Raw genomic sequence first — 27,108 nt, 5'->3', positions numbered from 1 at the left:
ACTCCGAGTTTCACGCTCAATGCGTTCATCAGACAACGCATTGATGAACGCATTGAGCGTGAAACTCGGAGTTACAACTTAGCACCTCAAGTTCCAACCAACTCACTTTGATTATTCCCGCCCTGCTTACCCAAGCATCGAGCACTCTATTCTACGAGTTTGATACTATTTACTATATATATATATATATATATATATATATATATATATATATATATATATATATATATATATATATATATATATATAATCATTTATACATATATGATTTATACATCAGAAAACAGCAATTGTACTGATACCATATATATACCACGGGGAGGATATGTTGACATAACGACACCTAACTATCCCAGTAATTATCCAAACAACGCCAACTGTCAATGGATGGTTTATACAGAAGATAATACAAGGATCCGTGTTGACCACTGGGACTTTGCTACTGAATCTTGTTGTGATTACTACAGTGATGGTTATGGAGAAGATCCAAGGCAGAACAGTAGCCGTGTTAATTGGAGACACTCTGGTGACACATTTCCGGAAGATTTCATTTCCATTGGTTCTTCAGTTTGGATTTTTTTCTATTCTGATGGTAGTGTTACTGATAGAGGCTTTCGTAACAGACTGTACGATACAGGTACGTAACTTACTTTATTTTTCACAATTCGCCCTTGGCTGCAGTGTGACTATGTGGGATTATCCCGAGGAAACTTTTTATCAACTCTTGAATTTCCCTAAAATTACAATTCTATTATGATTGGGTATTGACCAATACGATATCTGGATTTTCACGATAAGACAGAATTGTTATCCATGTCTCTGAATAGTGTAAGTGGCGTTAAAACACAACTGAGTGTACCAAATGTAATCACCTCATTTTCCACTTGCTGTGGCCGAAAGTTTCCTTTTTGAGGACATCCATTGCTTATTTTTCAATGCCTGTAAAGGGTCGCAATAGATTCAAAATGTTTATCTTCATCTGAAATACTGATAAGTAAATTGTGCAGCCTCAGTTGGCTTCTTTATGGTCGCTATACTTCACTCCATATTTGCGTTTGGTATGTTCTTGGCTTCTTCTTACTTCGGCCCTAACCCCCCCCCCCCCACCATGAAACTGTTGCTAAGGACTTCAGTACTGTTGAATTTATTTTTTGGAATAACCAAATACATTTGTAGACATTCCAAAAGTATACCCACCAATATCATACCAAAAAATAACGTACATAACGGTTTATGCACAAAGTAAATAACATTGGCAGAAAAAGAAAATATTTTATCAGATAAATATGAGAGCTTATGTCTTTTCACCAAATTTAACATTTTAATTTGCATACAGAGAATTAGATCGTCTCTTCTGGAACAAATTTACTTCTAGTTAACTGGACTGTGTTAAAGTCTTCTCACTAATGTTTTGACTATTGCCTTAGTTCTACATAATGGCATGTTAATATGGCAAGTACCTGTATGGAAACAATGGATGACAATAGAAAGTGGTATATTTGGAAATTGAATTCTGTAATTTTTTGCTAATCTTTCAACAGGGGCTTACAGTTGTACTGGTTTTTGTGGCCTTCCTGACACTAACCAAGGATGTAGTTGTGCTAAAGATTGTGTGATTGCGGGAAATTGCTGCAGTGATTATTTTGAGCTATGCGCAGGTGAGTGGTTTCCATGACAACATGAAGAGCTAGGTGAAAGGATTTCCTGGCATATAATGTATCTTCTCCCTCATAAAGAAACAATTTAAGGAAACGCTACCATTAACGATATATATATATATATATTAATAATACACGAATACATGTAATGACATATATATGAAAGTAATCTATTATACGTCTTCAAAACAACAACATATGTGCATATGCACATATTGGAATCAAATGCAGCTGTGAAAACCTCGATATGATGCCTCGATTTTCCTTTCTCTTCTCCACCGTTCCCGTCGCACACATACACACACATACATACATACACATACACATACACATACACATACACAGACACAGACACACTATCTGTTTATTTGTTTGTTTCCTTTTCATAGTTTCCCCTCTGTATTTCTGTACTATCTGTTTTCTGTCTTTCTGGCAGTGTCTCTATCTCATCTGGGTTTTTTTTCCTTTTCTTTCTAAAGGTGATTGTTATGACAGAATAAACCTTCCACAGGGTGGCCAAGTAACAGTGACGTCACCAAACTTTCCCAATGACTATCCTAACGACGCTCAATGTGAATGGATACTGTATGCCTATCAAAATACCCCAATTATAGTTAGATTCCAGGATTTTTACACTGAACCAGACAGTGATTATTTCTTTGCTGGGAATGGAGACTACCCGCAACAATCTAATAGCGTAATTTGGGCCCATTCTGGTTACACAGCACCGGACGATTTCAGTTCTGTTGTACCTGCTGTGTGGATGCGGTTTGTGTCAGATAACAATGTTACCGAGAAAGGATTTGAAATTATCGTAGAAGACACTTATGGTAAGTTTATACCATCACTTTACATAAATACAAGATCGTCATAATTTGAATCTTGCAATACCTCGTTACATTTATCTTCTGTCGAAAATAATGAATACTTATTTTCTCGAGACAACTATTAGAAATTGACAGTTTCAAATATTTTCACGTGTTTAGATATTAAACACATGGCAATCATTGATGACTAGATTACAACCAATATCATACTTATTTGGAAAGTACAATCTACATAACATCAATATAATCGAACCTATAGTCTATTTTTTCAGTTTGAAAACGCTGCTCAGCGAGAGTCTTTGCGCTATTCTCGAGTCATTAATAAATGTATGAATGTACATGTAACTGTGCTTCACAAAAGTGATAATCAGACACAACAACAAAAAACAGTTGGTGTTACTATCACTCTAGAGAGACTATATAGTTTCAATTAGAAGCATGGGTTTTTTTACTACCAAACCAGAGTAACTATAGAGTTTCAATTAGACACCATGATGTTTTTACTACCAGACCAGAGTGACTATAGAGTTTCAGTTAGGTAGCATGATGTTTTTAATACCTGGCACAACGTTTTTCTTACAAATTTCTTAAACAAAATACAGATACTGACAGCTTGCAAGCATATACAATGATATATTTTATTTCACTATGAACACACATCAACATCTTTGTTTGTATGGTGCAACAAGAACGATTTAAAGACAAAATGGTTCCTTTGTGTCCACAGTGAATTAAAATGTCAGTACCTGCTTTTTGTTTAGGTAATTTGTAACAAAAATGTTACCTGACATATACATAACTTCATTGAAATCTATATAGTCACTCTAATTTGAATTGGTAGTATCTCAGACAACAACCAACATATCTGGGACGTTATTCAAACAATGCCTCCACCAAATAAACCATGCCATTGAGTGTTACATTGTAACATTCTGTCTGTACCAAATAAACCATGTCTGTGAGTGTTGCATTGTAACATTCTGTCTGTACCAAATAAACCATGTCTGTGAGTGTTACATTGTAAAATTATGTCTGTGCCAAATAAACCATGTCTGTGAGTGTTACATTGTAACATTCTGTCCTGTGAGTGTTACATTGTAACATTCTGTCTATACCTCACAAACCATGTCTTTGAGTGTTACAATGTAACATTATGTCTATACCTAATGCAACTCTCATTGATACACACATTTTCAATGACATTTCCACTAAACGGCAGAGTCAAGGATGGCAATTGATTAATTATTACTTTAATCTTGATTGTAATACTTTCTAAAAGAGTTCATTTACAAAATGTTCTTTACTATTCCAGGTAAAGGTTACTGTGATGGCGGCTGTGATTGGTTTAATTTTGAATTCTTTTGTAGTTGTTATCGTGATTGTATTTATTCGGGTAACTGTTGCTTGGATTATTTTGAAAAATGTGGAGGTAAGTAAACTTAAAACAAAGAATCTGTAAAATTGTAGGTTATTTTTTAGGTAGACGTTGGTGAAACTTTACGACATTTTAATAGCGATCAAGCCACAGAAAATCGTCACAATTCTTTCCTTCTATTGCCATCCATTGTTTACATTTACTATAAATATTGTATTGGTTGCAGTATTTTATGTTAAAATGTTACATATGGATGGCGTTATTCATTCCTTGTCACCCCACCCCACCCATCCCATACCACCCCCTATCCCCTCCCCCGTTAGACTAGGAAATTAAAAGTCCACTGGCTTACATCTTCTTTTTTATGTATACTCATAGGTGATTGCACCGAGACATTGAATGTTGGAATTAATCAATACGTTGATGTGTGGTCACCAAACTATCCTGAGAACTACCCCAACGATGCTCGGTGTCAATGGATCGTCTACACCGAGGGTTCCGGTACAGGCAGACTACATGTGGACTTCAAAGACTTCGCAACGGAGGATGGCTACGATGTTTTCTTTGCTGGTCATGGCGACCAACCTAGTAACTTTACCACCGAGATATGGGCACATTCTGGTTATACATTGCCACCGAGTTATATATCAAATACTGGCTCTGTCTGGTTAAGATTCATATCTGACAGCACTATTGTAGACCGTGGTTTCCATGTTGTAGTAGAGCACATCGGTACGTATTAAACATCTGTTAACATTCAGTGTATGAAGGCATCAAGATGTCAATGGTAATTGGCCATCTAGCAAAATTTGAAACAGTAATCGCATCGATACAAGGAAGGGTGATGATGACAAATTTGCCGATTGGTAGTGTAGGTTCATTTGTTAGAAAATACAGTGTTATCGTTTAATGGTACTTTCTTATTCACATACAATTATTTACAATTCAATTACTCTAACACACTGCCTGTCTGTCTGTCTGTCTGTCTGTCTACCTGCTTGCCCCTTTCTCTCTCGCACTCCTCTTCCGCTGTCTGTCTGTCTGTCTGTCTGTCTGTCTGTCTGTCTGTCTGTCTCTCTCTCTCTCTCCCTCTCTCTCTCTCTCTCTCTCTATCTCTCTCTCTCTCTCTCTCTCTCTCTCTCTCTCTCTCTCTCTCTCTCTCTCTCTCTCTCTCTCTCTCTCTCTCTCTCTCTCTCTCTCTCTCTCTCTCTCTCTCTCTCTCTCTCTCTCTCTCTCTCTCTCTCTCTCTCTCTCTCTCTCTCAGGAAGCTCCTGTGATGGACTATGTGACCGATGGAATTCCGAATTCCAATGTAGCTGCTACAGTGGCTGCCACTATTACAACGAATGTTGTGATGACTATTTCGAAATGTGTGTTGGTACAAGTAAGTCTTATATTGTATCAGACAATGTAATAATTACGTATATGCGTGCATATGCAAGATATCTTTTTACAGTGGTACTCAGTTATGACAGAAAAAGCTGGGCAAATGTCCTCCTCAGAACATAACGTAGTGATTCGGAAGCACTGGCTTTATACATCTCCGTAGTTCGATGGAAATTTGCTATTAACACTGCCTAAAGTAATCTCAAATAAATGTACTATGTAATCTGGGGAGAAGAGATTAAATTAAGTCCACACCAGATGATCGTTTTTGTGATATGGACCGTAGTGTAAATCCATAATGGAATAACAGACTCGTCTTGTTTCATAAAACAAAACGATGCAACCTGTGTTTAACCGAAAAACGAACCATTATTAAAGCAGACAAAAACTCCACACTAAACAAAAGAACTGAGTTGATATCCAAATGCCGACACGAGAATAAGTTTTATTTGTCCAACTTCAATAGAGCATCTATCACCTAAACTAAACCCATTAACTAACGGAACATCAAAGCCCAACATGTAACAACCCGCCAACACCTACTTGTCCGCACCCAATAACTCACACAATAACAACCAACACCTCCACACACACAACACCAACCTACCAACACAGACAATAGTGATGATATTCCTATTGTCTACACTCTATATAAACAGCACACCCAGAGAGTAGAAACCAGAGTTGTCTGATGATCGCACAATGCGTGAAACTCCGAGTTACAACCAAGAAAGAGTTCCAGTACTACCAAAACTATTACGCTCTGCCACTGCGGTATAGAGCACTGTCTTAGCAGATTGATACTCACCGAGTTATATATATATATATATATATTCTTTCACTTTGACTATTCACAGATTGTACCGAGGAAATCACCATACCTGCTGGTGGGAAGACCTCTATTACGTCACCAAACTATCCAAATAACTATCCCGACAACGCTGCATGCAAGTGGACTGTTCAAAGTGGAAGTGGAAGCAACATTATGGTGCAGTTTCAAGATTTCGAACTCGAGGGTTGTTGTGATTATGTATCTTCTGGAAATGGGGATGAACCAAGCCAGGCAACCAGTGTTATATGGCGACACAATGGTATAATGTTGCCTGAAGACTACCTGTCCAATATGCCAACGGTTTGGTTGACGTTCACTTCTGACAGTAGTGTAACTTTCCGAGGATTTCGAGTTACTCTAACTGATACAGGTTTGTGGAGCCTTCCTGGACCGTAATGTGCAGACAGACAAGTACAAATCTGATAGGCAAAGATAATTTAAATCGTGGCCGTTGGTGGCGTTGCAATATATATTTCGGAGCAATATATATTTCCAGAAACGTATCACTAACAACTGACTTAGTATCGGTTACCTAGTCTTGCTGCTAGACGTTCGGACTTTCTTTCGATACTATAAGCGAACGAAGTTCGCAGTGACGGCTTGCCCCCAACGCGGAGGGGGGGGGGGCTATGCCCTCAACGGCAAGAGGCTTGGTAAGGGAGCCTTCAGTATTTACAAGGGGGAGGGCCGGAGGAAATCACACATGGTCTGTTAAGAAAAACATGACCCTCCCCCCCCCATTCTCCATTTGTAAAAAGTGACCCTCCCCTTTGTCCCATTTTGTAAAACATGACCCTCCCCATGACAATTGCATATACTGAATGTTAATCAATATTCCCATTATATGTATACATACAAATTAAACGATTTTGACTCTGTATTAAAAAGCAATATTTGTACATATAAAGTGACAAAACAGTAAAAAAAACTGGCTAGTGGTCTTATGATAATACGCAATCTAGTTAGTATCTAAAACGTGCTTTCCATGTTGTGCATACTCTGTCTGATCTGGTCACTTGCAAAAGTTACCTGATATCATTGTCATCATCATCACCTTCACCTTCACTGAGTATTGCCATTATCGGTGTCACTCTAATCTGACTCACTGGTACTACTTGAGTCAGTACATGTATCACTGTCCGTGTTCTCTATGACATTCAACACTAAATCATCATCATCATCATCATCATCATCATCATCATCATCATCATCGTCATCACTGCTACCATCACCATCATATTTTAACAACAACATTCACGGACAGTGTGAGTGATAAAGTGAGATGGTACACTCAACAAAATGCATAGCTTTATTAAACGATTCTCTTACAATATATGTATTTTTATTTTTGTATTTTGGCATGTCAAGTACTCGTAAAAATAAATATTGAGTGCTCATCTCACTTTTACATCTCAAAACACACAAAACAAATTTATAATAATTGAATCTTCACTTTGGTCACAAAACTACGGATTGTAAAATGTGAACCTCCCCCAAACATTGTAATGCAAAATAAGACCCTCCCCAAGAACAGGTTTGTAAAATGTGACCCATCCCCGATTCCTCCGCCCCCCCCCTGTAAATACTGAAGGCTCCCTAACCGAGACTACAACTGACTATAAAACAGTGAACTCTACATCTCTACGCTACATGGGGAACCGTACATGAATATGGATGACCTCATAAATATGCATGTACGAGTACGTAAATAAGGAGAAAAGTAGTACATCTCGATCTTGTGACGCCTCACGGCAGGCTGACACACCACGTTCCCTCCCTCCCACCCTCCTGATTTTTTTTTTGCAGTCACGACGAGCTAGGCGATGACTGAAAATATGACACACGTCAAGGGACTCCGACCATCCCATACTGTAGTAATCATATAAAAGCAACATTATACAGTTATACCTCACAATATCACATGACTAGAAATTGTCAAAATGTCTTGAAAAGAATCACATTAGATGCTAGTACTGCGCATGCACACATTCTTTGTTACATGCAGGGTGTGAGGGGTAGGGTACATTTGACTGATAAAGTTACATTCATCCTCTGAGACGATGATCTTTGAACAGTCAAGAATATCATTTTGGACTTATTGTTTCGTGACGTTTCATTCTAGGTTCTGCAATAGAGGAGAGAGATGGGATTAACTAGGTAGGTAGGTTCTTGGAAACGCAATGAAAGGAATTTATATCAACATTTGTACTCAGAATATAATCAGTTGGTGCACACACATGTATGTGTATGTATGTATGTATGTATGTATGTACGTATGTATGTATTTATGTATGTGCGTGTGTATTTATGTATGTGCGTGCGTGCGAGCGTACGTACGTACGTACGTATGTGCGTGCGTGCGTGTGTGTGTGTGTTTGTATACACGCGCGTAATGTGTTCTATGTAATTATTCTATAAATGTATGTATGTATGTATGTATGTATGTATTTATGTATGTATGTATGTATGTATGTATGTATGTATGTATGTATGTATTACAAATCAAAACTGAATGGTCTCAACAAAACTCAAGTCAAAGTACACAAATTCTCACTAGCTTTGGCCCTGTAACTGTGCTATACATACATGTGATGGTGTCAACAAAACTGAGGATTTCTGTTTGCTGCTCTCAATTATTGATAGGTTTTGTATTTACTGCACGTGTTTAAACTTATGTCATATCATTTTATATTGCCGCCCCTTCCTTAAATTTCGTCTTTCTTTATTTTTTCCAGGAATTGGATGAGGATGAGAAGCATATAATAGCTGATTATTGATTATAATGAATATAACGAATCAATGTCATTTATGCTCGGCAGTCATTATAGTGCTGATAACATTACACCGTAGAATTCTACGGACCTGTTTTTAGAAGTCTTGATATTGTAGCTTTGGTGCAGTCACTTGTGAACTAATATTCTATTCCAGGTAATATCCTTGTCTAGGATGGGATGATCACAATACAAAAATGACGTTATTAGGTATATTTAAAAAAAAATTCCGGAATATAGTATATTAAGGAACAATCACTGGCAACGGTATTTTTGAATATAATAATTATCTAATAACGTCATTATTTTGTATTATGATTATCCTAGACTACAAAATTACCATCCTCGAATAGAATATTAGTTCACAAGTGACTGTTGGTTATTGTCATACGCCGAGATAGAAATTAGGGAAAGGTTGAAAGAATTATCATGACTAATAAAAATTCATCAACACAAATTTATTTCATTTTCTGAAAAGATGAGGAAGTAGAACCAATGTGATATCAATGTGATTATAACCTTAATAAAGAAAATCATGATGAATGAAAGACAGATTTCCTTTGTGTATGAGAGATCGATTCACTCAAAAACAAACATAACCTTGGTATTTGTAATTTACGTATTACCGAAATACTCGTGTTTGACATCGGATTGGTGTACAAATCAAAACAAGTTCGTTTGTCAATATTCCCAATTCAAGGTCACAGTTCTAGTGATGTCAGTTTGTACTTCAATGCGAGTACACTGGTGCACGAGACAAAACGCACGTGGGATGATTACTCCATGGAAGTATTACCCCCAGCCTATGGGTAATACATATACTTCCATTATCACTCGTGCATAAAGATATTTTTTACGATCATAGTAAATAGTATTAATAGTATAACCTGGTGAAACCAACACTGTCGTCTGAGGTATAATAGAGTGCCAGTGGTACAACAACTACCATATATACTAGTAACATAACTCCGATACAGTAATTATACACGTCAATATACAATAAGAAAAACGTACACCAACACAGGTTGCAAATGGAGCTGTAACACTTGATAAATCGCCGCCATGTTCAGGTATACATGTCATAGTGCCACGGTCTGTGATAGTGCAGAGGACAACGACATAATCCATCGTTGGGGTTGTATATCATACATAACAAACTGGAAAGTTAGGAACAACGAAATATTTGTCAGTATTCATTCATACTCACACTTAAAATCCTGACAAAGTTTGAAACAGTACATATAATCTAATTGTGCTGCTTATACGTTGTTTTCTTTACACAAAGCTCTTTTCGTTGTTGTATCAGTTACTATTTCGTTTCAGAGGTCGAATTTCACATTTGGAGTGAAATCGACACTGGAGCTGCTGTGCAAGTTTTTCGACTGTTCTTTTGTGATCTGTTCTGTAACCTCGCCTGTGGTTTTCACATCGTTCTTACTTTCATCGTCACCGGCAGGTTCACTTTCATCCTCTGAGGTGGATACCTCTTCAAATTTAACGACAACACCCCTCCCCTCGGCTTCTGTCCTCAAACAGATTGTTCCGATAATCTTCTTCTTTCTTTTCCCTGACTTCACTTTCTTTGGTTTACGTGGTGGTTTCTTTTGAGGGGTACTTGGTCTGGTCAAATTCGAATCTGTACTGGCGTGTTTTAGTGAACCAATAAATCTGACACGATCATGACATTTTTCAGTCAATTTCGTGTCAGTGAATGAATGTTTCAGTTGGCTCGTTTCGTTGTCGTCATCCGGACATTTTTCACTCAACTTAATATCTGCAAGTGAGTGTTTTTGTTGATCAGTTGTAGAATTCTGGTCATTTTCACCCTCTTTATTTAACTGTTGGTTGACAGACAATAAAGACCGTGGCTGGTCTGGTAGCGACCTTGTTTTCTTTGAACTACTCAGAGGCCGTGACGCACTTTTTGGCCGTCGCCCAGACATGGGGCTACTTTCTCCGGGCATCGAAAAGGATGTTTGTCGAAGGGGTCTTAATTTTGCCTTTCCACTGTTTGGACGCAAAGAATTTGATCTCACATTCTGGAAACGTTCGCCCATTTTCTTAAAGGTGTTCTTTTCTTCCTCCTCGCATTTCAATGCTGTCAGTGCGCGAGTTGCTTCTGAACTCATTAAACTAGGAACTATGGGAGATTCATCTTCATCTTCTTGTTTGGTTTCTTCCTCCACTTCGTCGTCATCTTCCGATTCCTCTTTCAAATCACCAACATTTTGCCCAGACTTAGGACCGAAGGCCATCGCGTTTGCTTTCATGACGGCAGACAAAGCTGCCATTCCTCTCGCCCTGGTCCACATGTCGACAGGATTAATACTGGATCGTCTTCTTTGCATCGGCGTACTTTTTGTACCTCTGAAGACATCATCAAGATTATCAGGAGTACAACCTGCAGATAGAGCTCGACTTAATCTCAATGCTCGTGTCTCCTCTAGTCGCCTTTTCAGTTCTTTCCTCTCTTCATCGTAGTCCAGTATTTGCGACAGAACAGCCTGGGAATAACTGGTAAACTCACTCACTTTACTATCTCGTCTTGTCATAAACAGATTCATTTATCCACACAATCTTGATCTGTTGTTTGTATCAAGGAGGCTGAAAAGCTTACTAGCAGTAACGACTCGGAGAAAAGTTTTCCCCAAACGTATGACCGAAGGTGTACACGATGTGTGTATTACGTGTATATAGTTCTGGTCTCTTGGCGACTCGGTGTTTACGAAATTGAAGACTGTGGATTTGGTATAATGTAACGGTTTAACTATTTATAAACAAGGGGCCGAGAAACAGAATTCCGAACTGGTATTGATGAAAGGGTAACCCTTAAACCGTATGACAAATGGAAAGACAGAAAATGAATAACAGAATTTTACTCTAAGGAAACCCTGGAATGACACCCATTATTATATTCTCTATGTTGAATGACACTCCCTCTGCGATATTTAAAAATTGGAATGACAGCCGTCACATTATTATATAAGCAGAATGACAGCAGTTCCTATGTTATGAGAAAAGAATGACATTTAACACACATATTACCATATTTAGTATGTTCAATGGCAGCCGACACTCTATAATATTAGTGGAATGACAGTAAATCCTGTGTTTTGAGAAAAGAATGACATTTAACACATATTACCATATTTAGTATGTTCAATGGCAGCCGCCACTCTATAATATTAGTGGAATGACAGTAAATCCTATGTTTTGAGAAAGGAATGACAACATTAACTTGATGAAATAGGTGGAATGCCACAATTTACTACATTTTAGTATGGCACCCTCTACACTAGTAAAAATGTGCAATGACAGCCGCCACTCTATAATATAAGTGGAATGACAGCAATATTACTTTGCAAAAAGGGAAATCCATTTACTCGATGAAATCGGTGGAATTACACCATTTACTACAACAAAAAATAGTAAAAAGTAACAAATAAAGAAAAATAAATATTTGTATAAAACAAATACAAAGGCCTTTTCAAGTCCCCGTGGTTCGTTCAAACGTTATTCACCGGTATGGCAAACCATTCAAGTCAACAGTATTCATTTTCTAGCAGTAGCTGTAGTTTTTGTATTTTTTAAGTATTGCAGACTACATTAACCATTTATGTGTATTTTTTCCACATTTTTGTTATACATTAACATTATTTAATTCAAACAAGATGTTAAATGGTTAAAAAAAATAGTCTGTGATACTGAAAAATACAAAAAACTACGACTAGGAAAAGAATAAATGCTTTTGGCTGAACGGCTTGCCATACACCGGAGTCTGCTACGATATCGTTTACGGGAGCAGACACCGGGGACGGTTTTTTTTTTAATATTCGTAAATACCTAATAACGTCATTTTTCGTATCATGACAACAGAATATTAGCTCACAAGTGGATAGTCGTTGTCTCATTCCGTGACCACACAATGTTACATTATCAACTGAGTTGGGTAGCTTAGAAAACTTCTGTATTTTGTTATTTAGGTTAGGGGGTCTATTGCAAAATGGCGTCTGCTTTGAAGAATAGATGGGACCATTTTACCGACAATTTCTTTCAAATTGGTCGTCGAGATGACGGGGGATTCTTCGTTGAACTGAGGGAATCCTACAAATATCGTCAAGCAGCTTTGGAAGCATTTTTCAAATCTATTTTATGGATAGTAACTTTCCCAACAGCGAGGCAAAAGAAATGGATGACTATTATTGCTGTGATCGCTGCAACTTACGTTCTGCAAAGAAAAGCGTCTGCAGCGCACAGAAAAGCTATCAACAGACAAAATGCCCGTGAAAAAAGATTAGAAACATCCAAAGCTAAACTCGAGTTGCTACAGAAAGTAACAACAACAGATAAGGTACTGTATCCAGTTTGCTTATTTTTTTTAAACTTTTCATATTACTTTTCGTCTTTTGACTCTTTATACTTTAAGTTTTCATAATCACATTGCCTGGCTTGGTCAGTTACTCTCCACCTACAGATTTTGTTCAGCAGTTCTATAAAAAAAAACTGTAGCAAAACTGTACATAAACATTGGTGTACTGCACTCTGCAGTATTATAGGTCATGGAATCAAGTTTTATAATGTTCTAAAATATTTTAATAACGAAATATCCCTGTGAAACATATTTGAGAACGTCATACGGTTCATAAAATACTATTACTTATTTACTATTCAAATTGATTCAAGTGCGTGTGTTTGTGTATACAGTATTACAGTACAGTGTGATACTGTATAAACTGTGTCTAAAAGGGGTGTGACATGTGTTCAGACTCAGACCACCAAGGTCTTAGGTTCAGATAGGGGAAAGACCAATAATAAGGCTAATCTTTTTTTGTACATGCCTATATGTAAATAAGTGAATACTAAAAACTTAACATCTGAACAGAGCCAAAACTTAGCGTGGGTAATAAAACATGGCAATCATTATCAGCTGTAGAGATGGTATGTGCTAAAAACTAAATGTAAAGTTTTCTGAGTGATTGTCACTGCTGGTTACCGTGGTTATTTATATATTTTTTTACTGATTATTTCTTAATGGAAAAATACAACCATTAGTTCACTGAACCAACAAATGTTAGAAGTGTGACCCAGGACTATAAACTCCTTGATTTATATAATGGACAACAACATGTATTAAAATGAGGTGATATGCATGTATGTGATTAATGGCCTTTGATGGATTTATCACTGGTACCAGGGTCAGCTACTATCTACAAATGGCAGCAACGCTTACAAAATGTGCCCCAGTCTTTGTAAAAACATGACAAGGTGTAAAAATTCAGTCAGTCTAAATTTTCTGAGATGTAAACATCAGAGGACCGAAGACAGGGAATGTTGTAGTCTAGAGGTTATCTGTGGCTTTGAGTCTTTCTCTATGATTCAAAACCACAGGTCAGACCACCTACACTTTTTATGATGAACCCTGAAAATGAATGAAAAAAAATTGTGCACAGTATGATAAAAATAAAAACGGTTTTGTAAACTATGGAAGCTTGTTTTGGTAAAGGATGAGACCATGAAATAATAGATAAAAAATAAAAATTTCTATAATGTAGTGTAGTTGAAGTATTTTAAAGATTTGTTGTTGTTTGCACTCCATATTGTTGATGTAAGTGACAGCAGTATGGAGTGCAAACATTTAATTCAGGGTTGAATGAAGTATCTGTCCTGGTTGACATATCTCTACTCTAAGTTACAGACAGTAGATCCATACAGAATGCCTAGTTAATTATTTCAGACTAAAGTTTCTTTCTGTCAGTTGACAATAACAATAAAGCTTTCTTACAAAAAATGGTAGTGACCCATAACCATTGTTGAATTTCATTTCTAACAGTGTCCTTAAATTACATCTCTTGTTGATCAAACCTGAAAATTTGTCAACGGAATTCACTGTGTAGTAATTAATTATTATTTAGCCTGTTTGTAAAGTGTATACACAAGGTCTTTCTTTTGTTCACCTTTGACCTTGACTTGCAAATCAACCTAGTAGTACTAGTGAACAAACTCTAGTAGCTTATAATAAGTTTGTTGTGTGCTGCATTGAACCTTGACCCCAGTGAAGTACTTCGAACTGAAGGGCTAATTCCTATTTTCTGTTATTTATTTCACTTTGGTAAAATATTGAAATCTTATATGTCCCCTGATTTCAATCTCTGGCCACAAGTACCTTTTGAGTGCCATAGAGGCAATGTCCAAGTTAGAGTCACTGTATAAAAAAAATATTCACTTGAAAAATGGTGAATAAATCAACAACAATATGAGCAATAACAATTGCGTTGCATAAATCCACAGTACAAAAATTAGAATACACCAAGTATTGACCATTTCAGATACTAGTGTTATAGTTTGATGAATATGGTAAACGGGAATACATGATATGTTTAAACTTTCTATGATGTTGTCTTTTGATATCATTTTTTATTTATGTAAAATTCATACTTATCCTTTCATTGTGAGATATTTCATAGACTTTCTAAAATTCTATGGTAATGTAGAAATGACTCGATCAGTCTGTTTTTGAACTGAGCACACAGTGATGGCACTATTTTGATTTGAGAAATCTATTTGAAGACCATGTGATAGATAGTCGCCCATAATATGATATGTTGTTGTTGTCTTGTTTTAGGATGTTCTTGCTAAGAGGGAAGACATATTAAAATTGACATTATCAGAATTATCAGCATCACTGAAATCTGGGCAGTATTCTCCTGTTGAAGTACTACATGCATATCAAGCAAAGGTAAAAGTTACATCACATCTTGTAGTGTCCATAGTACATGTATATGTCTGATGGTAAAATCACGTTTCATAGAGTGTCCTTAAAACAGATATTACAGATAAATGTCTGATCGTAAAGACAGTTACCCTCCACCAATACATTGATTAATGGAACGCCACCTACAATAATATAACAGAACTCCCATGATGTGAGAGTGAAAGTGTAGCATACTCAATGTATGTGCATGAATGTTTGTAATGTGCTCTATGGCCATACTTTCACAAGTGTAGCAAGTGAAAGACTAGCAGAAAACACTGCAATTACAAGTGTAAATACTCCCTGAGTACCCACACTGTAACTCAGCAGAATAGGACACTTTTATTATTACATAATATATCTGAAATAGTAAATTTCCATAAAATCTTATTGTGTGATTGTGCTGATGTGAACCACGAACTCCACACCCTCATTTGCATATCATTTGCATACATGTATGCAATAATGTTTTCAGTATTGCACTGCAGTGCAAATACACAGTATGTATGGGCACTAGTGCAACTAATCTCTGGTACATATGTAATAATACTTACATAAACCTAGATATTTTCGCTATTAGAAAATTTGCAATTTTTGTAGTTCTTGAAGGCTAATTTTTACTAATTACTAGACTTGTATATTGTGTTCATTCCCAAGAAGGCATTTTGGTCTCTACTTATTTTTGCATTTTTATTTTCCAGTAAAATAAGCCAAACTATGTCTTTAGCGAATATTTCTATGTTTACAGTATATTCCCCAATGTTTTTCTTCATTTAGTACATAGATATATCAGGTATATACCTGTAACATGCATAAGAGACTTTGTCACTATTGAATTGAAGAAGAATTATGACAAAACCTTTAATTTCAAGTATTTTCAAGTTGAATCAGGTAAAAATATTGGGGAAGTTATAATTTTACCTACATTAGCACAATTTATTCATGAAAATTGAGGAAAATCATAATGATTTTGAATATTTTGGTTAGCAGTGGAGAAACCAATGATGAAGACACCAGTTGTCATGACATAGAACAACTAGAGAATAAATCCTGTATTTTCCATGTGAATGCATACAACTTGTCTTGCATGATGTAGGTGCACATTGATGTGACATAGAATGACTATGGTATAAATATCCCATATTTTTTGTTTGAACATGTTCATCATGGCTTGCATGTGGTATTATTATACACAGTAGTTAGCTGTTAAATGGCTGAAGGCACACTTTCCTATAATTACCCAATCTGATTATAATTTGATTTAGGAATATAGCTGGATTGCTCTATTTACCTCTTAGAAATAGAGATACCAGTATAAAGAGCCTATTCCTACATCAGATTTTATTAGATTGGTATACTATACAATGCAGTCTGTAAAGTGTAAGATACACCATGTTGGGGCACCCTCATGCATCATTCTACCCCTGTCACTGTTGAGAATGGAACAATATACCATGTTTTACAGTCTATATGTGATGTAGAGACTACATGTTTGCATGATTTACTTTTCTCAATCTGTCTTGGTGTGAGCTTTCATTTACTTATAATATTGTGAATCACATAACTTAATAATTAATGTAATCCCATTATTAAAAAAAATGAGTGTTTTCATCTCTCCACACAGGCCATGGAATGCACTTGTCAAGCAAACTGTGTTACTGAACCTGTTGCAGAAGCTGAGGTGAATATTTCTTTCTTGTTACGATTATATCAACTAAACACACCAGTAATTTCCTATCAAAGCATTGTTCATTCCTAATGTAGTTTTGTACTCAAAATTCAAGTCATTTGTTACTAGTGTCAGGTCCCTACATGAAAATGAAATTTGATTTATGAAACAAAATAAGAACAAACAAATATCAATAAGTCATTCATTTCTAAAATGATGAATCATTTTAATATTTGTTGAAATGTCACACCTTATAGACATCAATCATAATATCATGATATGTATCAATAATCAGAAATGAAAGGGGCACAGGCTGAGTGTATGAAGCTTTTGACTCAAGTGAAAATACTTCAACAAAACCACTTTTCAGTATAATGTTAATGTCAATGCATGTCCAGTCTTTTATAACATTACAGTCTTCTAGCATTGCTAGAACAGTTGATTGCATAGTAGGGCTGTCATGAACATTTTTATACATAATGATAAATTATATCATCGGATCATTTATAAAGTATATCTTGATACCAGGTTTCAGTTCAGTTTTATAATTGCAAGGGTTGTTTAGTGTACCTCAATAAGTACAATACTGCGAGTACCTTTGCAATATGCATCGAAAACTATGCCCAAATACTCAGCTTTTGCCTCTTGAATTGAATGGATATCATTGACAGATGAATATAGTCAACTCAATGTATTGATGTAAAACTATATTTCTGTAGGAGTGGGCCAAGGAACTTGAACAGGATGAAGACAAGAAGGGTTTACTCTATGGTGTTCCTGTCAGCATCAAAGAAAATATACATATGAAGGTAGTTTTGTAAAAAAAAAATAAGCAAATATATCTCAAGTCAACACTTTTAGATATCCATAATACTTTGTTATTCGGTAAATGTTAACCTCCATCAAGTTTGCATGTACAATGTCGTAAACACCATCTACATGTAGGTGTGTATGTATTTGTTTATGCATGTGCATTGCTGTATATGTTGTTTTTATTTTGCTTTGATGGTAACTTATATGCCTGTGTGTTTGATTTTGGAAGGGGGGTGGGTATTTTTTAGACAAGCAAGCCCAGGTCTGTTGACTTAATGTGAAAGACACAATTATGTATATTGATTACCCTTTAATTAATTCTGTAACGCTAATGAATTTTTTTATTCAAAACCCTTATTTGGTCTCATCCAAATTTTAAAGTAAATATTACATTGAATTTAACACATTGACTATAAATTCACACAAATTATGGAAGTCAGAGATGTGAACAGAGAATCAACTGATTTTTATTGTGATATTTTATTCTGTTTTGTTGACAGGGTTATGATGTAACTCTAGGTTTTGGTAAGTTTGTCCACCAGCCAGTACCAGATGACAGTGTGGTTGTCCAGATACTCAAACAACAAGGAGCTATACCCTTTGTAAGAACCAATGTACCTCAAATGCTACTCAGGTAAGAATGTCTTACAACAAAGTGATATACCCTTTGTTAGAACCAATGTACCTCAAATGTTACTCAGGTAAGAATGTCTTACAACAAGGTGGTATATACCCTTTGTTAGAACCAATGTGCCTCAAATGTTACTCAGGTAAGAATGTCTTACAACAAAGTGATATACCCTTTGTTAGAACCAATGTACCTCAAATGTTACTCAGGTAAGAATGTCTTACAACAAAGTGATATACCCTTTGTTAGAACCAGTGTACCTCAAATGTTACTCAGGTAAGAATGTCTTACAACAAGGTGGTATATACCCTTTGTTAGAACCAATGTACCTCAAATGTTACTCAGGTAAGAATGTCTTACAACAAAGTGATATACCCTTTGTTAGAACCAATGTACCTCAAATGTTACTCAGGTAAGAATGTCTTACAACAAAGTGATATACCCTTTGTTAGAACCAGTGTACCTCAAATGTTACTCAGGTAAGAATGTCTTACAACAAGGTGGTATATACCCTTTGTTAGAACCAATGTACCTCAAATGTTACTCAGGTAAGAATGTCTTACAACAAAGTGATATACCCTTTGTAAGAACCAATGTACCTCAAATATTACTCAGGTAAGAATGTCTTACAACAAGGAGCTATAGTAAGTTTAATATACCATTGACTCAGTATATCTTCACCATTTCACTTTCAGTATGGTTAGCAGCAATCCAGTCTATGGAGAAACTGTAAATCCAGTCAATCCGGAAAGATCTCCGGGTGGTTCATCCGGTGGTGAGGCAGCATTAATTGCACTCAATGGATCAATACTAGGAATAGGTACTGATATTTTAGGTAGCGTGAGAATCCCATCACATTTCTGTGGCATCTATGGAATTAAACCTACCCATGGGAGAATTAGGTAAGAATATCAGGATTCCTAGGAACATATATATAGGATTGTCATGTACAAAGAAAACAGATCACATCACATCGGTTCTTTGTGTTCTTCATTGGCTACCTGTCCATTACAGGCTTCAATACAAAGTACTACTAATCACCTACAAAGCACTCAATAACACTACTCCTGGTTACATTGCTGACTTGATTAACAGTAAACTCTCAACTCGTTCACTTTGCTCAAATTACAAAAGTGTACTTTATATACCCCATGTAATACAAATTCATACAGTGGGCATGCTTTCTCGATCTCTCGAGCAGCTTTGTGTTCTTATGAAGCTGTATACCATTTGAAACATGTTAATAAAATATGTTTTATTAATCCAAAGACAAATTTTGAAACTGAATATAGCTGTCACTGAGCAGCATTCTAGTGTTTAAGCAAAATGAAATACTAAGGAGAATGCTGTATTGTTAGGTATGGCCTGGTTGATAATAATTAAGCTAGCCAGCACTGGTATGGATGGGTACTGGGTTCAGACCCAGACTGCATAGATAGATGGCAAATGAGCTAACAACAAGAATAAAAGTCTAGCATTGCAAAAAGAATTGAAACACACAAATTCAACCAGAAATAAAAAGTTTATATATTCAGCAAAATCCATAGATATAATAAGGAAATGTAAATGTTGAAGTACAAGGTAATTATATGATATACCAGTATATGATAAATTAGAACCACTCTTGAAACTATGACAATAAAGTCATCTGTATAATGAATGAAGTTTATAATGAAACCTGTCCCAATGGAAAGCTTGACAGTTCTTATATGATTACTTCTCTACATTTTGCAAATAATTTGTATTTTTGTTTCTTTGGGGTGAAACTAAAGAGAAATTTCCATTGAGGACAATAAAGTTATATTGAAATGAACTGAATGCCAGGTGTCATTCCCTTCCTTTACAGTTCTTTAGGAAGTGCTAGTGCTATCCCTGGACAAAAATCAGGTGAGGAAAGAACTTACAAACAGATGATAAGGATCATAGTAGTATACTTTATGACCATATACATACAATATATACATTGGACATTGATTTTGTATGTGAGACAAATGAAAGATGAAAATTAAGACTGCAAGTTATGAACAAGAGTTGAATAAAACACTCTTACTGATCAGACAATACATGGTAAAGGTAACATTTTGATAATACATGTGCACAATTCATAGAGTGTAAGTGCTTAGGGCAGCCTTATGTGTCTCATGCCCAAACCAACCCTATGTTTCTTCATCCAGCAAAAATTTGTTAAGAAATCAATGCCCAGGATTAAAAAAATTCCAACATCACTGATAGTTTCATTCTGACTTTAATTGTCATTTCTAAGTCATTCAGACTGTGACTGAATTTAGTCAGCACAGGTATCATATGGATAGTAAAATTATGAATTGAAAATATCACCAACATGTACTCGTACAAGTTTTGTTTTTTTTAAATTTTTTAAGATGTTACAATGAGAAACAGAATTATACATACTTATATAGAACCTATAAATATACACATTATACATGTATCTCCAGTCTAAAGGAAAACTCTAAGTTTAGTTTTTAGTGTTCATGTGTACAGAACCAATCTATTACATGTAATTCCTATTTAGTAATGTAATCTAAAAATCATTTCAAGTCAGGTGATATATTTCTTTTAATAATTTGTTTTCGCATGGTCTGTACAGTGTCAGGATCTGTAGGTGTGATGGCACAGGATGTTGACAGTGTGGTATTGGGAATGAAGGCACTATTAGTTCCAGAGATGTTTGCCTTAGATAAAACAGTTATTCCCATCCCATTCCAAGAACAGGTAGGAAATAGCTGTGTGATAGTAATCTAAAGGAGCTGTGTCATAATAATCTAGATGTGTATATGTGTAGAAAGGAATATATCAGCATTATGTGAACATATAGATCATCACAGGATTTTGATTCTTCTTTAATACATTGCATGATTAAAGTGAAGAAGATTCAGTTTCAATCTAGTCTGTGTACATCTATGCTACCATTCCATCAGAAATGACAAAAATGAACCAAAATATGGGATAAACTGGGGATGAGTGTGGATATAATTTACTACTTACATCTTGTCCTAGGAGAGTATGCATTCTCTATTGAAAAATAGAAAAGTCAAGCTATGACAGATGGAGATTGGAACCACACCTATAATTTGGTTGTATTGTGTGTGTAATCATATGCATTGTGTTTCCTTCACAAGGTGTACAGTGATGGCAGGAAGTTACGTATTGGTTACTATGACTATGATAACTTTGTCATAGCAACTCCACCATGTAGACGTGCTGTTGCCATGGCAAAGGATGCTCTGGAGAAAGCAGGACATACAGTAAGTCTTAGACTACATAGGATGTAATTTACTGATAAATAATTTATTCACTTTACTAGGTGTGATTTATTTTACAGAAAGATGAGACTCAAAAGGTGTTATCATCCAAACAGTGAACGTATTAAACTAGGAAATAGTCTGTATAAATTGGATATGTGGATTGTCATATCACAGATGTAAATTATTCAAATAGATTATAACTCTTCCATTCTATGTGTGTATACATACTTGGTGCTGAGTAACAACTTTGGCAAAAATATTTTTTTAAATGTTTGTTTCTGATAACACGACTTCATAACTTGTCTGTTGTTTCAGCTTATTCCATTCAAACCACCAGGAATGGATGATGTATATGAGCACCCACTGACAATGACATTTCAGGGAGCATTTGCAGATAACTTTGAAACTTTGAAAACTTACTTGTAAGTAGACTGTAAGACACAAGTGTTGTCTATTGCAATGACTTTTATTTCTGCTTCAAATAACATGAATACATGTAAATACAACACACAGTCTCACTATATATAGACACACAGACACTAAGAGTGACAGGTTTACATAAATATGTGTGGTTGGAAGGGGGTATGGGATGTGTGTGAGAGTATGTGTGTGTGTGTGTGTGTTTACATACATGGGCTTAAGTTAGATATATGAAGCATAGAGTGCAAGTAAGTGTAGTTTTCCTATTTGTGTATCTATAGAAAAATTACCAGATTATTTTCTATGCAGTGAAAAGGAAAGACACTTGTCATATGTAGCTTTGTTTTATCTTTTATTTAGTCAGGACGAAGATATGGATCCGTTAGTTGGAGTGCAACTAAAAACTTATTTCTTGCCTTCCTTTCTGAAGAGAATTGCACAATTTGTGTTTGGGTTTTGGGTAGGTATAATGGCATTTCACACCCAGGCAAAGTTAACAAACCAGCAATATCTATTTTTACATGTATTATGTCAGATTCAACCAGAAGAGTTCATGGAAACACATGTTGTTGATATCAGCCATTTAAAACAGTGAACAATAGAGACAATAATGTTATGATACTGTGTTTTCAGCTGGCACAAAAGAATCTTTTTGCATGTGTGAACTCAATGTTGAATGACCCTGTGTGATTTATTCTTCATGCTTGCCTAGAGGTGGCTAATTACCGGTAACTTCCTTTTACTAACAATCAAACTGTCTTGTTATATCTTGAATGATAGTCTCCAAGAATCCAGTCAATAATTAGTCGTACATATGGCATAAGGTAAGTCAATTTGAAAGTGTATGGGGTAAGTCAATTTGAAAGTGTATGATAAAAGAAATAAATTGAGGCTACTAAAGAGAGTCATCCAGAAGTCAAACTACATAATTAGTCAAAGTGCTACCAGTATGTAGCTAATTAGTCATCTTCTACGATAAGTTGCCAGAAAAATGAATACAAAATTAAAAATGGTTTGTTCAACTTATGGAACAGGCTAGGGGATATACAAACAGATCGTACTTCCAGGTGATAATATCTATTTTTAAAAAATAGTCTTTCTATTTATAACTATATTTGGTAAATAAATCATAATCAACAAGTACTAGTAGTTGTTTTATCTGAAAAGTTGCTGTAATTATCAGTGTGCAGTGAAACAAAACTCTTGTGATGATAAAAATATACTGTTGATAAAATATACCGTTGAATGCAAACATTCAAGAGATTAATTAGATATTATTCCCCAGAATTTGTGTTCAGTTAGCCAAGGAAAATACAAGTAACCTAAGGGGCTGTGTCATTATGAGTTGCTAGATGAATAACAATTTACATATCTTTATCAATGTTTTTTCTTTTATTCAGTTCTGTTTACAAATTGTGGCAGTTGCATTTAAAGAGAGATGTGAGTATCTAAATAGTAGTTACACATGTATTTATGTTATTTTCTCCCTCTACATATTCATGGGTAAATGTACTTGCATGGCTTTTGTCGGTTCATTATGTGACTTGCTAATTATGGCTGTACAGTTGTTAGTCAAACATAAGCAAACACTAATATCAACTGAAAGGCTTAGTGCAGCAGTAATTGACTTGCCATCAGTTAGTTGAAAATAATTATGATCCTAGGAAAATTATTGTAAAACAGAAATGACTGCAACTGAAGTATATTGTTTGTATGTAAACCAACTATCATGTATCATGTCTTTTATTTTGTTAGATTTTGATGTGTGTGTGTGTGTGTGTTTTATTTATTCTATGTAAAATGTTAATTTTGGTATCTGTGTAATATGTGATTGGTTCCTGTATCATGTTTTTCTCAATACAGTAATGGCAGTAAATAAATAAATAAATAATTCACTGAAAATTATTCAGTTAATATGTTGTAGGAACTTTTATTTGAAATAGTAATTATTTATCTTTCAAACTTGTCACATTTCTCAAATGAGGTACACGACATCTACACAACGGCCTTTAGTCTTCCTCAACTCCCCGGGGAGCATACAATCCATTGCAGCCATTTTAAGCGCATAGGATTAAAGCCTTCACATTGCAACCTACATCCTACCAGGTCCCCAATTATACAGCTGGGTTGACTGAGGCACAGTCGTGGTTCAAATCTTGCCCAAGGACTTTAGCCACTCAGAAACAAACAGCAGGCAGCGACGGGGCTCGAACCTGCAACCTGTAGATTCCAAGCCGGTCATGCTAACCATTCACCCATCATGACTCCACAATAAACATTCATTCTATTTTGATTATCTCCACCAGTCATACATACAGGAAACCCTGACAACATGGAAAGACAGTGGCATTGATGTTATGATATGTCCTGTACTTGCTATACCAGCATGTAAAAGTGAAGAAGCAGGTGATCTCACATGTGAGTAATAAATTATCACTTTATTTTCAATTTTTATTTGTACAAATGTTTCATTTGAAATGAATTTCTTTAAAACTCCAAGACGTCTACGGCATGAGATAAAATGTGATTTACAGAGATAAAACATACACTACACGAAAAGTCAAATTTACCCACCTTTACCCAAGCTTTACCCAACCTGTGACCCACCTAACCACCATCTCTGTCCAGGGGTAGTATGAGATGAAGTACCACATTTGACAGTCTACAGCCCCCACAGGAGAGATCACTGGGGTAAATTAAGTGGAATTTCATCTCATACTCACCACATTTACACATTCTCTGTTCAAGATTTACCCCGGTGGAAAGACATGGTCAAATATGACTTTTCATAAAGTGATAGCACACAGTATAAACTACCAACAAAAAAATGAGGGAGAGTTGAGATAAATAAAGATTAGATTATATTGAACTTTGGCAACAAATTGATGGTCTATATCTAAAGTGTTGACTACGTGCATCTAGGATATGATTGATGGATTGGTGCACTTATTGTATTGAAATGTTAGTATCATTATTTGAAGATATTGACCATGACCGTTAATTGACCTGTTATTATTTTATCATACGCACACAGAGTACGTGTACAGTATTTTGATTTATGTGAGACATTTTAGTATTATCGGTACTTTATTGTTTAATCAAAGATATGACCTTAAACTTACTATGGTGTATGTGATTATCACTGATAATGTGGGTGATGTTTTTTTATGTACTTTGTACCCTATATAGTGATGATAGTTAGTTGACATCCAATAATTATAAGACTGTGACTCTTTATCTTTTTTTCTTCAGTTGTTGCCACCTATTGCTCCTTATACAACCTGTTAAACTTCCCAGCAGGCAGTGTGCCTGTTACCACGGTAACAGAAGCAGATGACGAGGAAATGAAAAATTTTCCTCAGAGAGACAGAGCTGACAAATTGACTATCAAGGTGAGATAACACATATTTTGATATTTTATTTGAGCTGTATTTCAGTCTGTTGAACAGAATGATAAAAAATTACCGTGTGAGATGTAAATTTTTGTTTATTGACAATATCACTATTGGACATTTCAGGCGATGAAAGACAGTGTTGGATTACCTGTTGGTGTTCAGTGTGTGGCACCCCCGTGGCAAGAAGAACTTTGTCTGAAGTTAATGAAAGAATTAGAAAAAGCCATCAAATAAAAGATTGTGTTGGATTGCCTTGTCAGTGTTCAGTGTGTGGCACCCCCTTGGCATGAAGAACTTTGAAGCTAATGAAACAATTTTAAAAAACCCATCAAAATGAAAAAAGGAAACCACTCAAAGTCATGATTTGGTTTATGTGAGAGAGCCTAACTCTATCCTGACAATGATAACTTGTATTCCCTAGCTTCGTATCTGAAGCCTTTTATAAGGTTCAGTCTGATTGGTTGGGAAACAAAGTAAAACTCTGTATTGTTCATGATTGTCCAATCAGACTTCATTTTTACCATGTGGTTATTTTATTAACAATGACGCAATATCATTTCAAGAGTATCAATTTTGCCATGATTTACAAACAAGATAGAAACATTATGATTTTTCCTTGAAAAGACTTTTTATTTTAATAGTTGCTGAAGTTTTGAAAACTATACCAGGGTTTAATTTGTAACTTCCTGTAAAATGTTAGTCTGGGGAGGCTCTGACTGAAAGCGAAATCAGATATATTTTTTGGTCAGTATGCCTCCTCGGACTACTAAATTGTAATATCAGGGCACCATGTTTTCATGCCAAACACTACAAATACAGACAAATGTTGGTGTAATGGCAATAGTCTACAATACACACACATGTAGCATAGACCCAATATCATAGCTGTCAATCTACTGAAAAATAGTTGTAATTTTTCAACCTAGGGTAAAATTTTGGCAATTATATTAGTTCTGAAATATAAAATCATGTCAATAAAAGAATGATATTAAGTTCAGACACAATATTTGTCTTAGAAATCAATATAATGAAAACTACCTCAGGAAAAGAGTTTATACTCAACCAATTTATTGTAATCTTGTGTACTATTTCTTGTTTAACATAACATTTTTGTCATTCAAATCAAAGAAACAGACAATGCAAGAAAGGGAATATTGGTGATGTATAATTTAGATTTTTTACAGAGATTTGATATCAAATATATTTACTAGTAATGCATTATAATTATTTACAATATACCTTGAATTTCTTGAGATATCATTCAAATGTAATCTTATAGATGCAGTCAAAAGTAGATTAGATCTACCTACTTCAAGT

At 35.5% G+C, this 27,108-nt stretch overlaps 2 protein-coding genes across 2 annotated transcripts; both read left to right on the top strand.

Moving 5' to 3' along the window:
• Positions 1 to 387: 387 nt before the first annotated feature.
• Positions 388 to 6,474, top strand: LOC144437033 (tolloid-like protein 2). Its single transcript, XM_078125901.1, has 6 exons — positions 388 to 637; positions 1,542 to 1,658; positions 2,138 to 2,488; positions 3,798 to 3,914; positions 4,239 to 4,592; positions 6,104 to 6,474. The coding sequence occupies exons 1-6, from the start codon at positions 388 to 390 to the stop codon at positions 6,472 to 6,474; spliced, it is 1,560 nt and encodes a 519-aa protein (XP_077982027.1).
• Positions 6,475 to 12,852: 6,378 nt separating this feature from the next.
• LOC144437032 (vitamin D3 hydroxylase-associated protein-like) lies at positions 12,853 to 26,025 on the top strand. The gene is made up of 14 exons (XM_078125900.1): positions 12,853 to 13,200; positions 15,472 to 15,585; positions 17,225 to 17,281; positions 17,989 to 18,078; positions 18,583 to 18,716; positions 19,406 to 19,612; positions 20,557 to 20,597; positions 21,319 to 21,443; positions 21,851 to 21,976; positions 22,292 to 22,398; positions 22,757 to 22,856; positions 24,703 to 24,814; positions 25,649 to 25,788; positions 25,915 to 26,025. Exons 1-14 carry the CDS (start codon positions 12,853 to 12,855, stop codon positions 26,023 to 26,025), a joined length of 1,812 nt encoding a protein of 603 aa, XP_077982026.1.
• The last annotated feature ends 1,083 nt before the right edge of the window (positions 26,026 to 27,108 follow it).

Source organism: Glandiceps talaboti, chromosome 6, assembly GCF_964340395.1.
Source record: "Glandiceps talaboti chromosome 6, keGlaTala1.1, whole genome shotgun sequence".
NCBI lineage: Eukaryota > Metazoa > Hemichordata > Enteropneusta > Spengelidae > Glandiceps > Glandiceps talaboti.
The sequence above is the reverse complement of the archived record's forward strand: the minus strand, read 5'-3'. Positions and strand labels throughout refer to the sequence as shown.

Coding starts and splice junctions, on each gene's coding strand:
- LOC144437033 (XM_078125901.1), top strand. CDS start 388: ATGGTTTATACAGAAGATAATACAAGGATCCGTGTTGACCACTGGGAC. Junction 1,659..2,137: donor TTATTTTGAGCTATGCGCAG/GTGAGTGGTTTC, acceptor TTCTTTCTAAAG/GTGATTGTTATGACAGAATA. Junction 2,489..3,797: donor TATCGTAGAAGACACTTATG/GTAAGTTTATAC, acceptor TTACTATTCCAG/GTAAAGGTTACTGTGATGGC.
- LOC144437032 (XM_078125900.1), top strand. CDS start 12,853: ATGGCGTCTGCTTTGAAGAATAGATGGGACCATTTTACCGACAATTTC. Junction 22,857..24,702: donor AATTTGTGTTTGGGTTTTGG/GTAGGTATAATG, acceptor TATCTCCACCAG/TCATACATACAGGAAACCCT. Junction 25,789..25,914: donor CTGACAAATTGACTATCAAG/GTGAGATAACAC, acceptor TGGACATTTCAG/GCGATGAAAGACAGTGTTGG.